This window comes from Suncus etruscus, chromosome 8 (assembly GCF_024139225.1).
Source record: "Suncus etruscus isolate mSunEtr1 chromosome 8, mSunEtr1.pri.cur, whole genome shotgun sequence".
NCBI classification, from domain to species: Eukaryota; Metazoa; Chordata; class Mammalia; order Eulipotyphla; family Soricidae; genus Suncus; species Suncus etruscus.
Genome location: NC_064855.1, coordinates 23,767,304 through 23,781,762, shown reverse-complemented (window position 1 = coordinate 23,781,762; position 14,459 = coordinate 23,767,304). Strand labels below are relative to the sequence as shown.

The 14,459-nt window shown below is 41.8% G+C and overlaps 1 protein-coding gene across 1 annotated transcript in view; it reads right to left on the bottom strand.

Annotated features, from left to right (window-relative positions):
- EXPH5 (exophilin 5) overlaps positions 1-14,459 on the bottom strand; it is a 91,827-nt gene that overhangs the window by 20,292 nt on the left and 57,076 nt on the right. Inside the window, exon 4 of the mRNA XM_049778656.1 lies at positions 939-987. Within this exon, the coding sequence (XP_049634613.1) occupies positions 939-987 (49 nt within the window). The remainder of the gene's footprint in view (positions 1-938; positions 988-14,459) is intronic.

Here is a 14,459-nt window from a genome sequence, read left to right as displayed (position 1 = left end):
AGAGATCTCCAAGGAAATACAGGATACAGTATTATCCAAAATGAAGGAACAGTTCTCTGAAGAAATATATAATTGCTGTATAATTTCTCTTCATAATAATTTAATCATTACTACTATGATATATTTATATATATAAAATATTATCTCTTATTTTTTTCTCATGCTTTTGATAAAAGGAAATAAAGGCAGGTACTAGTACTGAGGTCACAACACAATAAATCTAACAATGTTTCTCTCCTACTTCTGAAGAAGCAGCAAACAGAAAACTGAAATTTTGACCATGTCAGCTTGTAAGTACAAAGATGAATTTGAATTTAAGTCCTTGCTGGAAAAATCCCTGATGTGAACACACATCTCACCTAGCAGTGCTCTTTTTTTGAGGGTGGGGTGGGGAAGTCACACCTGGCATTGCTCAGGGGTTACTCCTGGTTCACTGTCGAGAAATCGATCCTGGTGGGCTCGGGGGACCATATGGGATGACGGGATTCGAACCAGCGTCCTTCTGCATGCAAGGCAAATGCCTACCTCCAAGCTATCTCTCTGGCCCCCAATGCTTTTTTTTTGTTTTTTTGAATGAAATGGTGGTCTCACCAGAAAAGGTACAGCTCAGATCCATACTAATTTCCAGGTGTCACCACTTGAGGGGTTGGCAGGAGTGACAAGTAGTAATATACCAGAAATGACACAGCAAGGGTAGCAAGGTGGCCTGATGATCTGCTCCTGCCTGGCAGAGCCCATTGGTAAAGAGTCTATTGGCAAAGCCAAAAGGAAGTCAATCATGACTGGGAAACTTTGAATTCTCTAGAACTGTAAACAGCTGAAGTAAATGTCAGTTGGAACTAGGGTGAATCTGACTTTTGTAGGCAGACCAGAAAAAAAAAAAAACACACATTAAATCTGACTTCCTGGACATTTGTGTTTGTGTGAGGGGCACTTACCAGGGTAGGTCCCCTCATGGACACAGGAGGCCCTGCATGAGCGTTGAATCTGTGGAAAAAATATGAAATCATTTCTTTGAAGATGATCTAACTTTTACCAGGAGGAACACATTTGCTACTCCCTCTGGCCATGTTCAGAGATTCCGTTTCTGCATCTTAGAAACATCTTTCTGGATGACTGCATTGCCAGGGAAGATTTCAGAAAGTTTTCCCTATTTTTGCTGAGGAGTGAGGTTGAATGATAGTTCTGTGGATGTGGATTTGAAAGCAGCATGAAGTGCACAGAGTGGCAACAAAAGCAGTCACACCTGTTACATGTTCTTTTTTTTTTTTTTCCTTTGGAGGGGTCACACCCAGCAGCAGCGCTCAGAGGTTAGTCCTGTATCTGCAATCAGAAATTGATCCTGGCAGGCTTGGGGGACCACATAAGATGCCGAGGATTAAACCCTTGTCTGTTCTGGGTCATCTGCATGCAAGGCAAACACCCTACTGTTATGCTAGCACTCCAGCCCCTGTTACATGTTCTTATGCCTGGGCCAATGTCTTAAGCTCTAGGCCAGCAGCTGCCCCAAACACCTGGAATTCATCATAATAATAATTTATGAGTTATCATAAATTAATTTTTGGTTGTTGCATGTTCAGAAATTAAGTTCAGAAAATTTGAAGCCATCTTGGAGGAAAATAATTATGGTTTTACTATTTCTGTTGCTTTCCTCAAATTGAGTACAAAGTAAAAATTTGAGGGGCTGGAGAGATAGTAGAGTAGGTAGCTGCATTACTAGCAGCTGAATCATATTTGACACCCCCCCAATACCATAGATGGTCCCCTGAGCCCTGCCAGGAGTGGCCCAAAAACAAATAAACAAAAACAAAATAAAAAATGATAAGACATTGGGAAAAAATTAAAATGAAAGGTCTGGAAGATAGCCAAGTGGTAGACCACATGTCTAACATTTGCAAGGCCCCCCATAACCCCAAACACCAAAGTGACCCTAGAGGCTCACAGCACCAGCCTTCCTGAGAAACACCTGGTAAAAGGGTCACAGCACTGACCCATCCTGGTTTCATATGGTGCCTATACAAAACCTGACGTCAATTGTTATTTTTTTATTTTTGGGGGGGAGGGTCACACCCGGCAGCACTCAGGGGTTACTCCTGCTCCACACTCAGAAATCGCTCCTGGCAGGCTCGGGGGATCATATGGGATGCCAGGATTTGAACCAATGACCTTCTGCATGATAGGCAGACGCTTTACCTCCATACTATCTCTCCGGCCCCTCCAATTATTATTTTTTAAATTTATAAACTTTTGTCTTTGGGTGCTTTGCCTGAATTATAGCCCAAGATCCACCAGACTGTAATGATTATAATCTCTATATAAATTCAGTTTTTTTCCCCATTAGTAATAGCTAAAGCACTCCTAGGGAAAAGGAATATGGGAGGCATTACTTTCCCCAACTTCAAACTGTACTACAAAGCAATAGTTATCAAAACAACATGGTATTGGAATAAAGACAGACCCTCAGATTAGTGGAATAGGCTTGAGTTCTCAGAGAATGTTCCCCAGACATACAAGCACCTAATTTTTGACAAAGGAGCAAGAAATCCTAAGTGGAGCAGGGAAAACCTCTTCAACAAATGGTGCTGGCAGAACTGGTTAGCCACTTGCAAAAAAGCGAACATAGACCCCCAATTAACATCATGTACGAAAGTAAAATCCAAATGGATTAAAGACCTTGATATCAGACCTGATACCATAAGGTATATAGAACAACACGTCGGTTAAAAACACTCCATGACATTGAGACTACAGGCATCTTCAAGGAGGAAAACTGCACTTTCCCAAACAAGTGGAAGCAGAGAATCAACAGATGGGATATACATTAAGTTGAGAAGCTTCTGCACCTCAAAAGAAATAGTTTCCCAGAATACAAGAGCCACCCACCATCTGGGAGAAATTGTTCACCCAATAACCAGCAGATAAGGGGCTAATATCCAAAATATACAGGGCACTGACAGAACTTTACAAGAAAAAAAAAAAGAGCAAAAAAGGAATCAAACAAAAAGAATCAAGAGTTCATTGAATTGGGGACTGAGTTCATTGATCTCAGGTTAGATCAGTCTGACAGTGGCAAGAAAACACCTAGCTTTTCTTTAAGCTATCTAGGCTGCTTTTATGGCTCATGAAAGTTAAGTATAAAAACTATGAACCAAACAATTTTATATTTTAAAGCAAGTGTTAACAAAAAATGAAATAGATATCAGAATTATTTTTCTTCCTTTTACTTGGAAATGCTAGCTGCGCACTAATGGCTCATTTAAATACTGCTTGCATTTTAATTCCTAAGTACAGCTTTAATGAATTTTTATTTGGGTGGAGAGGTGGCACCATACCTGGTGGTCCTCAAGGCCTCTATGCCATATGCAGTTCCAGGGCTCAAAGACCACAGCCCTTTTACTTTCTCTGGAAACAGGGACTCTATTCTCCCAGATCTTTATAAAGGGAAAGATTTAGATATAATAAGAGCCAAAAATGAGAGCCCAGGCATGATAAACATAATGAAGAGATATGGATGTGCCCTTTGGACTATACGGATTTCTGTACCCACTAAAGTGCAAATGCCTCATCAATAAATCCTGTTTCCCCTAAATCAACCAATCAATATCTAAATATAAGGGGCTCGGGCATCCTGAAATTTTGGTATGAGGTGATGGTGGTTGTGTGGATGTTCTTGACAGCCACTAAGGGATAGATAGTTTAAGTCTGAGGCAATTGAATTTTCTGCTGGATGGTGTAGAGAGGGTCTTCCGATGACATGAACAATGAAGATGACAGGGAGAAGAGTGTGGTTGGTCTGCTAAGAAACAAGGAAGTAGTGTGAGAAAGCTCCTGAAGCAGGGGAAAGAGCCAGGAGGAAACTGGCAGTAGGCTGGAGTTCAGGGGACAGGCCAGATGGTACAGGTTCTGTTAGAAGCCCCCCATCAGGCTGGGGCCTCAGAGCTACTCAAACAGGTCTTGGATTTAAAGGGAGGGTTTACAGGGCAGTACTACTCTCTTGCCAGTGGCTAGTGGTTGGAAGGTATGCCCCGGTACCACAGCTGGGAGAGCATGTCACCACATGAGGGCAGGATATTCAGATACACCTGAAGGTCTGTAGGGCTGTAGGGCTTTCAAGCCTCTGCCTGCTTGGAGGCCCAGTGTTCTCTGCACACACTTCCAGGTCTAAAAGTAGAAGCAAGTTTCTGATGGGAAAGGTTCTATCTGAGAGAGTGATAGAGGTATCATGAAAATGTGGAGTCAAGGTTTTTGGACCTGGTTTGTTTCAAAGGGGGCGCTTTCAACCAAAGCTATCTATCTATCCTCTCTTCACCATTAGTCTCCAAGCCACACAGATGCTAAGTCTTAAAGATCTCTTGGAAGCATTGAGCCCCAGTGTCAACCCATGCCCCCTTCACAGCACCCAGTGGTGTGGCACCCAGCATTTCTGGGGGGGGGTGTCCAATCCCCTGAATGTCAAGTGAACAGAGCTAGCCTCGTTAAGCCCTGCTGGGGAGCCTCCCCCAGCTAAATCAAAGATCTAATCTCCCCTCCCCTCACTTTAACCTGAGCACTGTAGGAACAGCTAAATAACTAAAATAAAATTTGATAAATAATCTATACACTATATCTATCTATATATTTTTGGTAAAACCCAGCAATGCTTGGGAGGTCACTTTGGTGGTGCTCAGAGATTCAAGGATGTGACCCTGAAGCTCCCATATGTGAATATGTCTTCCCAATCCTTTTGAGCCATTTCTCAGCCCCTCTTTCTTTTTTTTTAACTTTTTATAGTAATTTTTTTTATTAATTTCTTATTTTTAATTATGAGAACAAAAGATGCAAAGAAAGAGGACATGGACAAGGTAAAGTTACAATGGAAGGACAATCACCCCATAAACAGAATTCTCAGTAGTCCCAATTGCTGATATCTTAACTTGGAAGTTTCAGCCAAAGAACATTAAGAAAAATAAACAGAACCCATGTACAATTACTTTGTCGCTCAAGTCTCCAGATTGTAATACATAATTATTTCTTAGCAGCACAGAAAGCAATGTAAAGCCATTAAAACTTATGTAACATCCTTAAAACATTGAAGGCAAAATACTTTTTTTACATTTCCATGCACATGCATATTAGTTTAAGTTAACCTCAAATAGTTTAAGTGGGTTGTTTTTCTTAAGGATTAGAGTTAAAGGAGTACAGTAAAAATGTGTGGTAAGGTATTAGTGGGCAATTATTGTTTGCATAGGCCCCACCAAAATATGATGGGACATGGAAAGGAAAGCCTTGGCCTAAATACAAGAGACCTACCCCTGAAGGTTCTCCTGGGCATAAGACCCCAACTCTAGGCTTCAGGCAAACTAGTTTTCTCCAATTTAGGTCATTGTCTGTAGTGCCAATACACTTTTATTTTTCAACAAGTCCTCTGTTGTTGGTATCATGTTTCTGTATTAAAGATCCTGGAAATCTGCATTTCTATATGCAGTCAGGATGGTGCAGAGTGTCCTCTTGTTTCACCTCACATTAAAGGGCAATGCAGAAAACCCTGTCCTGTAAGCAGGTCGTTGTTGTTGTCAAGTCTTCTTAGTGTTAGGGATGCTTCTCTTTTGAGCAGGTCTATGTCAGAGCTGTGGGTAGTGTCTTCCCTGGTAGAAGATTGCTTCCAGGTGTTGTTATAAACAAACCTTGGATAGCTTCCCTGGGGTTCAGGGGTGAATGGAGGATGCCCATTCTTCTGAGGCCTGTGCCAGGTCATTATATCAATATTCAGGGTGTAAGGGCCCCATTGCACTATGAGATTTGTGTGTTCCAATCTCTATTAGATAAGAACTTTATTTGTATGTATAGTATTTTCTCATTTTAATGTGCCTATGCAAAAAAGGAGCAATGCCACGTGGCATTATTGGTGCATATGGGGGACATAAGAACAAGTCCAACAATCCCCATGACATGGGTTCAATCATAAGCATTAAACTGAGGGACCTCTCCACCAAAATTCCTTATTGAACAGCTCACAAAGAGAAGACAAGATAAACAGTGGGTAGAATTGTCACGGTAAAAGAATATTTAGAAAGAGTTATAGCTGTTAAAGAAAATACGCATAAAATAGCCTGTCTAGAGTACAGGCGGCGGTTGGGTGGGGAGGAGGGAGATTTGGGGAGACTGGTGATGGGAAATGTTGCACTGGTGATGGGTGGGTTGTTCTTTACATGACTGAAACCCAAACACAATCATATATGTAATCAAGGTGTTTAAATAAAATAAAATATATTAAAAAAAAGAAATTGTCAGAGCTCTCACACCAAAAAAAAAAATACCACGTAAAATATTCAAAAGACATATGTGTCCATTTTATGTCTTTTGAAATAGTTGGGGGTTGTTAAAATCCAATGCATGACTTTGGTCTGTGATTTAGAACTGTGTAGTACTGAAGTTAAAAGGGTAAATGTGAGGTACTGATGGTTGGAGGTGGGAGAGTTAAGGAGTAATAATAAGTTTTGTAGGGGTTGTGGCGAAAAGGGCAGAATCTGTTGGGGCAGGAGGTCGGTCTTGGTGCCTAACAAATTAAAGAACTGAGGGTGGTAAAGAGGGGTTAATTAAGGGGAAGATAACAAATCCGGATTGGAGATGAGGGAGTAGAAAGGGCTCTGTGTGGAGGAGGGGAAATATATCAGAGGGGGTTATATACATTGTATACATGAACTTGTTTATGGATTAGGCTTGGCAGTCAGAGAGGACCACTGTATAGGAAGTCACGTCTACAATATACTACATATACACTGATTTTAGAGACCTATTTGAATATTATCCTCCAAATCTAGGGAATTCCATTTTTTCCCTAAAAAACAAGTCGAGAATTAAAGAATATTTTTGGGTGTTGTTAAAAAGTATATATGTCGCATTTGTTGCCCGCTATGCTTTTGAAAATGAATAATCGTAAGAAGAGAACTCCTGATTGGGGTCCAGTGTGGGGTGGAGGGATCTCAGTCCCCTGGACTAAGTGGTCAGCCAAAGGGTCTATGGCAGCTGGTCCTGCCCAGAGTCCCCAACATAACCAGCTGAAGAGAAACAGAAGAACTGGCATGTGAAGTCTTCTGGGTGCAGCCCTGCTTCTGTAGTTTGTGTGATGCATAGGGAGGAATTTCTCTCCTCCCAGGGCCCGATTAACCAGGCGTGGCCCCTGAAGACCCGTCTGGCATGGGGGGGGATCTCGTCCCCTGGCTAAGTGGTCAGCCCAGTGGGGCCTATGGCTAGCTGTCCTGCCCAGAGCCCCCAACATACCAACTGAAGAGAAAATAGTAAGAACTGGCATGTGGAGTCTTCTGGGTACAGGCCCTGCCTCTGTAGTTTGTGGATGCACAGGGAAAAATTCTTCTCTCCCTGCCCCTGTCCCCAAGGCCTGATTAAACAGGCATGGCCCTGAAGATTCGTCCTGGCGTGGGGGGGGGATCTCAGTCCCCTGGACTAAGTGGTCAGCCCAGAGGCTCAGCCCCTCTTTCTAACCAGATGTCTCCTCAGCTGCTTCCCCAAGTATTGATAGATGTCACCTGAGGCCACTGAAGCCACTAAAGACATTTCCCTAGAGTAACAGGCCACAGAGACTCATCTGAGTTTGTGCGAACAAATGGTCTTCCTTCCACTCCTCCTCCTTCCCATTCTGCTCATCAGCAGACCCAGCCTCTTTCAGCCATCCACCTCCCCCACATCTCCCTGCCTCTGGTGAAGACAGAGACCACCACAACTTTCCATATCATGGACAGGCCTGCTGCATTCATGTGCTAAGCCAATGATTGAGCAGCTGTTCATGTTTATGCACATGCATCCACTCCTGGCCTCTTTCCTTCACTGTAATCCCCCTTTGTTTCTGAGTGTGGGTAGAGAGCTCATCTCATTCCTTCTTCCTCACCTGCTGCATCCAATCTCTCAATGATTCTATAGTCCTAAACCATGCACACTCACCCTTGGGCCCTTGTTTGCCCTTCTCTCTACCACTTCTTTGGTTCAGGCCACTGCCCTCTTTATAGTTGTCCTCCTGGGGTCGCAGTGAGGGAGGTTCAACCTTCTCACACCTGCTCTTTGTCCAAGAGCCCAGAGCAGTTTTCTCAGCCTCGGCCATCAGAATTGGAGCTGTAGAAAGGGTTGTCATGTGTGCAGTGTCTCTGACCTCTGCCCAGTAAACACCCCTGATTCTTAGTTTGTGAAAGCCAGAAATATCTCCAGAGATTGCCAAATGGGGTGTGGGGTAGAATTTGCTCCTAATAGAGGATCAGAGCTAAAGTGATCCTTCCCAGGTGAAGATCATATGAAGTTACTTAACACTGAAGAAAAAATAAATAAATAAATAAATAAAGTAAATAAATAAATAAATGGGGAAAATATATATACACCCCACCCTTGCTCATACCCAGGCCCTGAGTGATTTTTATCTGCAGCACACACAGAGTAAGAAAAAGAATAGGTCACAAGTCCTTCCATTGCATGCTTGAGACCCCTGAGTCCTTTGCCCTTGCCCATCCTTCCTGTTCCAGTTAAATGGGGCTGGTGATTCTGAATACCTCTCCTGTCCTTCAGGGGCCACTTTCTTGCTGATAGAGACCTCTGGGCTTTACATTGCCTCTTTCAGCCTATCCACCTTTCAGAAATTTCCCCTCTCTTCTTCAAGAAACAGGCGTCTGGATCCTCCCATCCAATGGTCAGTGTTTCTCTGTCATTGGAACAGGAATACTAGGCACCCATCTAATGCTCCCACCATGATATACCAGGGTCACCGGTGCACTCAACTATCACCAGGCTGAAGCTAAGCCAGATGGTGTCCCCTTGTACATTTCAGAGAGTGTCCTTCATAATGGTCCCATTCTTGACCTTTGTAGAACAGAGGCCAGTGAACCTGTTTTGGTGACATGTTGTTTCTTCCAAGAGCTCTCTGGTATTTGTCCTGCTCAATCACAGGTTGCCAGCCATTCTTTATCATCGTATTATTATCTTTTTTTTTTTTTTGTTTTTGGGGCCACACCTGGCGGTGCTCAGGGGTTTACTCCTGGCTGTCTGCTCAGAAAATAGCTACCTGGCAGGCACAGGGGACCATATGGGACACCGGGATTCGAACAACCACCTTTGATCCTGGATCGGCTCGCCTTGCAAGGCAAAACACCACTGTGCTATCTCTCCGGGCCCTATCATCGCATTATTAAGTTCCTCCAATTGGGGACTTGGTTTTCTTTTCTTTTTCTTTTGTTTAATTTTTGTTTTTGGGGTCAGACCCAGAGGGCATTCAGGGGTTACTCCCTGGCAGGCCTCGGAGGACCATATGGAATGCTGGGAATCAAGCCTGGGGTCTGTCCTGGGTTGGCCACATGCAAGGCAAAAACCCTAACCACTCTGCTATCTCTCTGGCCCATTGGCTTTATTTTCATGAAACAATCTCCAGAACTAGAGAACAGGATTTGATCCAGAGGAAAATTGACAAAAACTTGATAAATAAACATAAACCCATTCTTACAAACCACCTTAATGATGGATCAGGGAAACTGAACTGCCTTGGTTCACAAAACCTACATGGCCCAAGCAATATTCTGTTAGAATCAGAGCCCAAGTGGAGCAAATAAGCTCCTGTGACCTACTTTGATTCTACATCAGAACCTCAAGATTGGGGGCTGCCTATTTGTCATTCTTTTAAAATTGAAATGAAGTAAATACAGCCTCTTCACAAAATGATGCTGGGAAAAATGCATAACTACATGTAAGAAATTAAGCTCAATCCATATCTCACCTCTTACACAAAAGTCAATTCAAAGTAAACCAAAGACCTGAGATCCCAACTAGAAACTATAAAGTACATTGAGGAAAATATAAGCAGAAGACTCAGGAGTTGAACTTCAAGGCATCTTCAATGAGCTGATTCCACTGTTAAAATGGCCACAAAATAAAAAATAAACAAATGGGAACTATATTAAAATAAAGTTTCTGCATGGCAAAAGAAACATGGGCTAAAACTAAAAAAAAATACCTAATTGAATGGAAAAAATATTTGCATCCAACACTTCAGATAAAATCTTGATATCTATACTATATAAAGTACTTATAAAGATAAAAAAAATTTAAAAAACACTATCCAAAAAATGTGGAGAAGAAATGATACAGATACTTCTCAAAGGAACACAAGCAGATCTCCAGTATATGCATTAAAAAGTGTTCAACATTAGGGCCGGAGCAATAGCACAGTGGTAAGGCATTTGCCTTGCCTGTGCTAGCCTAGGATGGACCATGATTCAATCCCCCAGTGTCCCATATGGTCCCCCAAGCCAGGAGTGATTTCTGAGTGCATTGCCAGGAGTAAACCCTGAGCATCACTGGGTGTAAAAAAAAAAGTGATTAAGCTTCACTTATCATTAAGGAAATTCAAATCAAAACAACCAATGAATATCACCTCACCTCCACTGAGGATGGCACATATCAAAAATAGTAAGAACAATCTGTGTGGTGTTAATGTGGTAAAAATGGAACTCTCATCCATTCCTTGTGGAAATGTTATCTGGTTCAACCTCTATGAAAAACAATATGAAGAGTCTTCAGTAAACATAAAATAGAGTTGCCATATGACCCAGTAGTTCCACATTTGAGTGCCTAAACCCATGTCTTAAAACCATTAATTCAAAAGGACATATATACATGCCATTATGCAGTTGCTTGCAGTGAGTATAATAGCTAAGATATGGAATCAACCTAGATGTCCAATGACAGATAAATAGATTATGAAGATGTAGCATATACATGATGAAATACTATGCAACTGCAAGGAACAATAAAATCATGTAATTTATTGCAACCTGATTGGAACCGGAAGGTATCATATTGAGTATAATAAGCCAGAAGAAGAAAGACAACACAGAATAATTGCAAGATGATTACCCAGCTACCAACCCCAAACAAGGTGTTTCCTCCAACTTCCACCTTGCTAAAACCTCTTTCTTTAATATGTAAAAGCTCACCTGGATCACTCTGTCCTGCCACACCTGGTGGATTTTTTTTTTCTGAATAATAAAAAGAAGTATTTCTGGCTTTTTGGCATAGGCAGAGAGAGCATGAGGAAAAAGGTCATGACATCATGTTCCATCCTTTCCTGACTGCTTGGAGTATTATTTCTTTGCCACTACCCTGGATCTTCAGACCCTTCTGCCTTAAGAGATAGCACAGCAGTGTTTGCCTTGCAAGCAGTCGATCCAGGACCTAAGGTGGTTGGTTCAAATCCCGGTGTCCCATATGATCCCCCATGCCTGCCAGAATCTATTTCTGAGCAAACAGCCAGGAGTAACCCCTGAGCACCGCTGGGTGTAGCCCAAAAACCAAAAAAAAAAAAAAAAAAAGAAAGAAACACGGGCTGTGGGGTGAGATCAGAAACCGTGAATTTTTATTTTACAACTAGTGCTTGAACAGTGACCCAGGACCGAGGGACCCAAGAAGACACCAAGTATGATGAGTGCCTTGACCCTCTGGTAGCTAATCACCATCACTGCCTCCTTGAATTGGACTGAGAGTGCAGAGTCCATCACCAGAACGTCAGTGCACCTGGCACCTGCTCTGAACATAGCAGGATCTTTTCAGGCAGGACAGAAGCAGGTAGTAAAGGGAAGAGAGCTGAAGACTCTGAGCGGCATCCCAGAGGCCAAGGTCCACAATCTTCCTTCTACCAAAAGTACTTTGTGAGTCTATCTTGGTCTCCCCAACTGCAACAGCTTATCAAGGTTACTTATGGGGTAGAAGCCAAAGAGAAAACTCCATTTGAGGAGAACCAACAATGGGGAATGAGTGGGCTCCCCCACCAGATCCCAGTTCAGGAATCAAAGGCCTTTCAATCCCAGATGACCTCAGCAGCCAAACACAGAAGGAGAAGATGGAGGATCCAAGCCCAGCCAAAGCCCAACTGAGGAGAAGCTGCTTTTAGAACCTCTAGTATCTGAGTTACTTCCAAAAAATTAACTTTCATTTAGGTTAATCTCTTGATCCTATTTGTATCAGTCACTATATTGCTGGTCAAACTGTGTGTTCTACCTGCATTTGATTTAATAGCTACTGTTTTGTTCTATGCCCCACTGCAAACAGAAGTTTTTTTTTTATCTAACTTTAATATTAGTTTGCACAATTCTGGGGAAATGCTTAATGTTGTTAGAGTTTTAATAGTTCTCAGCTATTCTAGTGATTGTTTCCAAATTGCTATGATGTTTTATTGTGTATATAATGTAGCAGCTTATTCTCAAATTATGTCTGCAAAATGTTCTAATATCTTTGCCCACAGAAGTCAATGGAAAAGGAGCTCGGAATCTATAGACTCTTATTATAGTGCTCATAAGAATGTTTTAGCAAACTTTTTTTTTTGGGGGGGGGGGTCATACCTGGTGACGCTGAGGGTTATTCCTGGCTATGAACTCAGAAATCGCTCCTGACTTGGGGGACCATATAGGATGCTGGGGGATTGAACAGTGGTCTGTCCTAGACTAGCATGGGCAAGGCAGATACCTTACCTCTTATGCCACCACTCCGGCCCCTTATTTTTAAACTGTATATAGATCTGCAGAAATGTTTTTGTGATTTTGTTTTACAAAATTTATGAAAAGGAACTCAAATATTCTAGACTATCTTACAGTGCTTGGGTGTAAGAATATTTAAAAATTTTCTAAGTAAGTATCTACAAAAGGGTTCTAAAGTTTATGTTCAGAAAAGTCAATAAAAAATCTCATGAGATGTATAAAATATGGAAAGATATTGGAAAAGCTGATTGTTTTGAGAGTGAGATCTACAATTTAAACTTTGATGCTACTACAGCCAACTTTTATTGTGCCTATGCAAAATAACAACCAAGTTCTAATCTGGGGTTCCCGCCTGAGGAGGAGAAAAGTAGAACAAAAGTTCTGTAACTTTTCTTTTGATTTGTTTTGTTTTGTTGTAAATAGAAAAGGTGGAAATGTAAGATGATACCTAGCTACGAACCCCAAACAAAGGTGTTTCCCCAACTTCCACCTTGCTAAAACCTCTTTGTTTGATATGAAAAAGCTCTGTATCACTGGGCCACTCTGCCTTGTTCCAACCTGGTGGATTTCATTCTGGATAATAAAGAGAAGCAGTTCTGGATTTTGGCTCAGGCAGAGAGAGCACTAGGCAAAAAGGCCATCGATGCCATATTCACCACCCTTTCCTGACTGCTTGTTGTATTGTTTCTTCCCTGCTACCCTGCTACTCCAGACCTGGCTGCATGGGGTTTAGAAATATGGTGCCTGGAGTGACCTCACACTCATCGATTTTTATTTTACAGATAATATAGTTTATCTGTGTTATAAGAATAACTGGACAAGGAAAAGTAGTGTAGTAAAGGGCGGGGATGCCTAGATCACTTTGACCCCAGAACTTAGGTAGGAGAAGGAGAGAGAAGGGAAGAAATAAAGGCAGGAAAGAGGAAGATAAGAAAATGAATGGGGGAACAGGGGTGGGGATTCAGTTATATTGGTAATGTGGGAGAGTGAAGTACTTTGAATCATGAGAAGGAGGGTAGAGACATCACCTGCCATGATGGGGAGAACATTGTTGAATAAGCAGGGTCTGAGATAAGAAACAACTACAGGTGCTGCTTGGTAGCCAAGAAAATGAATTTGTAAGCATGGGATATGCACTACAGTGTTCTTGGGAAGACAGGGATGGAGTTTCTGAGCCAACAGAATTACTCAGATTTTGGGACCAGGGTCTGGGTCCCACCAGTTATAGGCACTTCATATCCCACATAAAGACAAAGGAAGAATTAATTTACAAGGAAGTGTGTGAAAGAAACATAAGTGTATTGATTTTTCTTAAAATGTTTTGCTGGTAGTAAATGAAGCATGAACTAGAATATCTTTTTTAACCTCTGGGGTAGGTGTGGGGTTACCTGAGGATGCAGCCCAATAATTTAAAAAGAGGGAGCCTGAGAATATGGTTAAGTGGGCTGCTCTTGGGCCTAGAAAGTTCTATCCACAGCACTGCCTCATAGGCAGAGTGTAGTCTCGGTGGCACAATAACTTAGTATTGGAGCCTTGCAACCCAGTCGGTGCACATGAGACCCCAGACAATGCAACAAACAATGAAGGGAAAGGAGGGTGGAGAAGACATTTTCAAATAATATTAAAATAATAGTGGAATGATTTGGGAAATGCATCCGAACTTTAAACTAGTTAAAGCAGAAATGTCAAAAACATTTTATTAAGCCTTAAATCCAGTGATAATAGGAAATCAAAGCTTCTTCAACATTCTATACAGTTTGATTCGTTGGGCCTTTCTAAAGCAAAAAAAAAAAAAATGAAATGATGACGTTCATTTTATTTTGGGTGTTACCCAATACTTCTAAGTTAAACTAGTGTATGAGAGGAAAAGGTATTTCTCTGATGCTCAAGTCTTTGGGTGCAATAGAAGGGTTTTTTCATTAGAAGGGTTGGTTCTCTTCCTGCAATTGGCAAAAG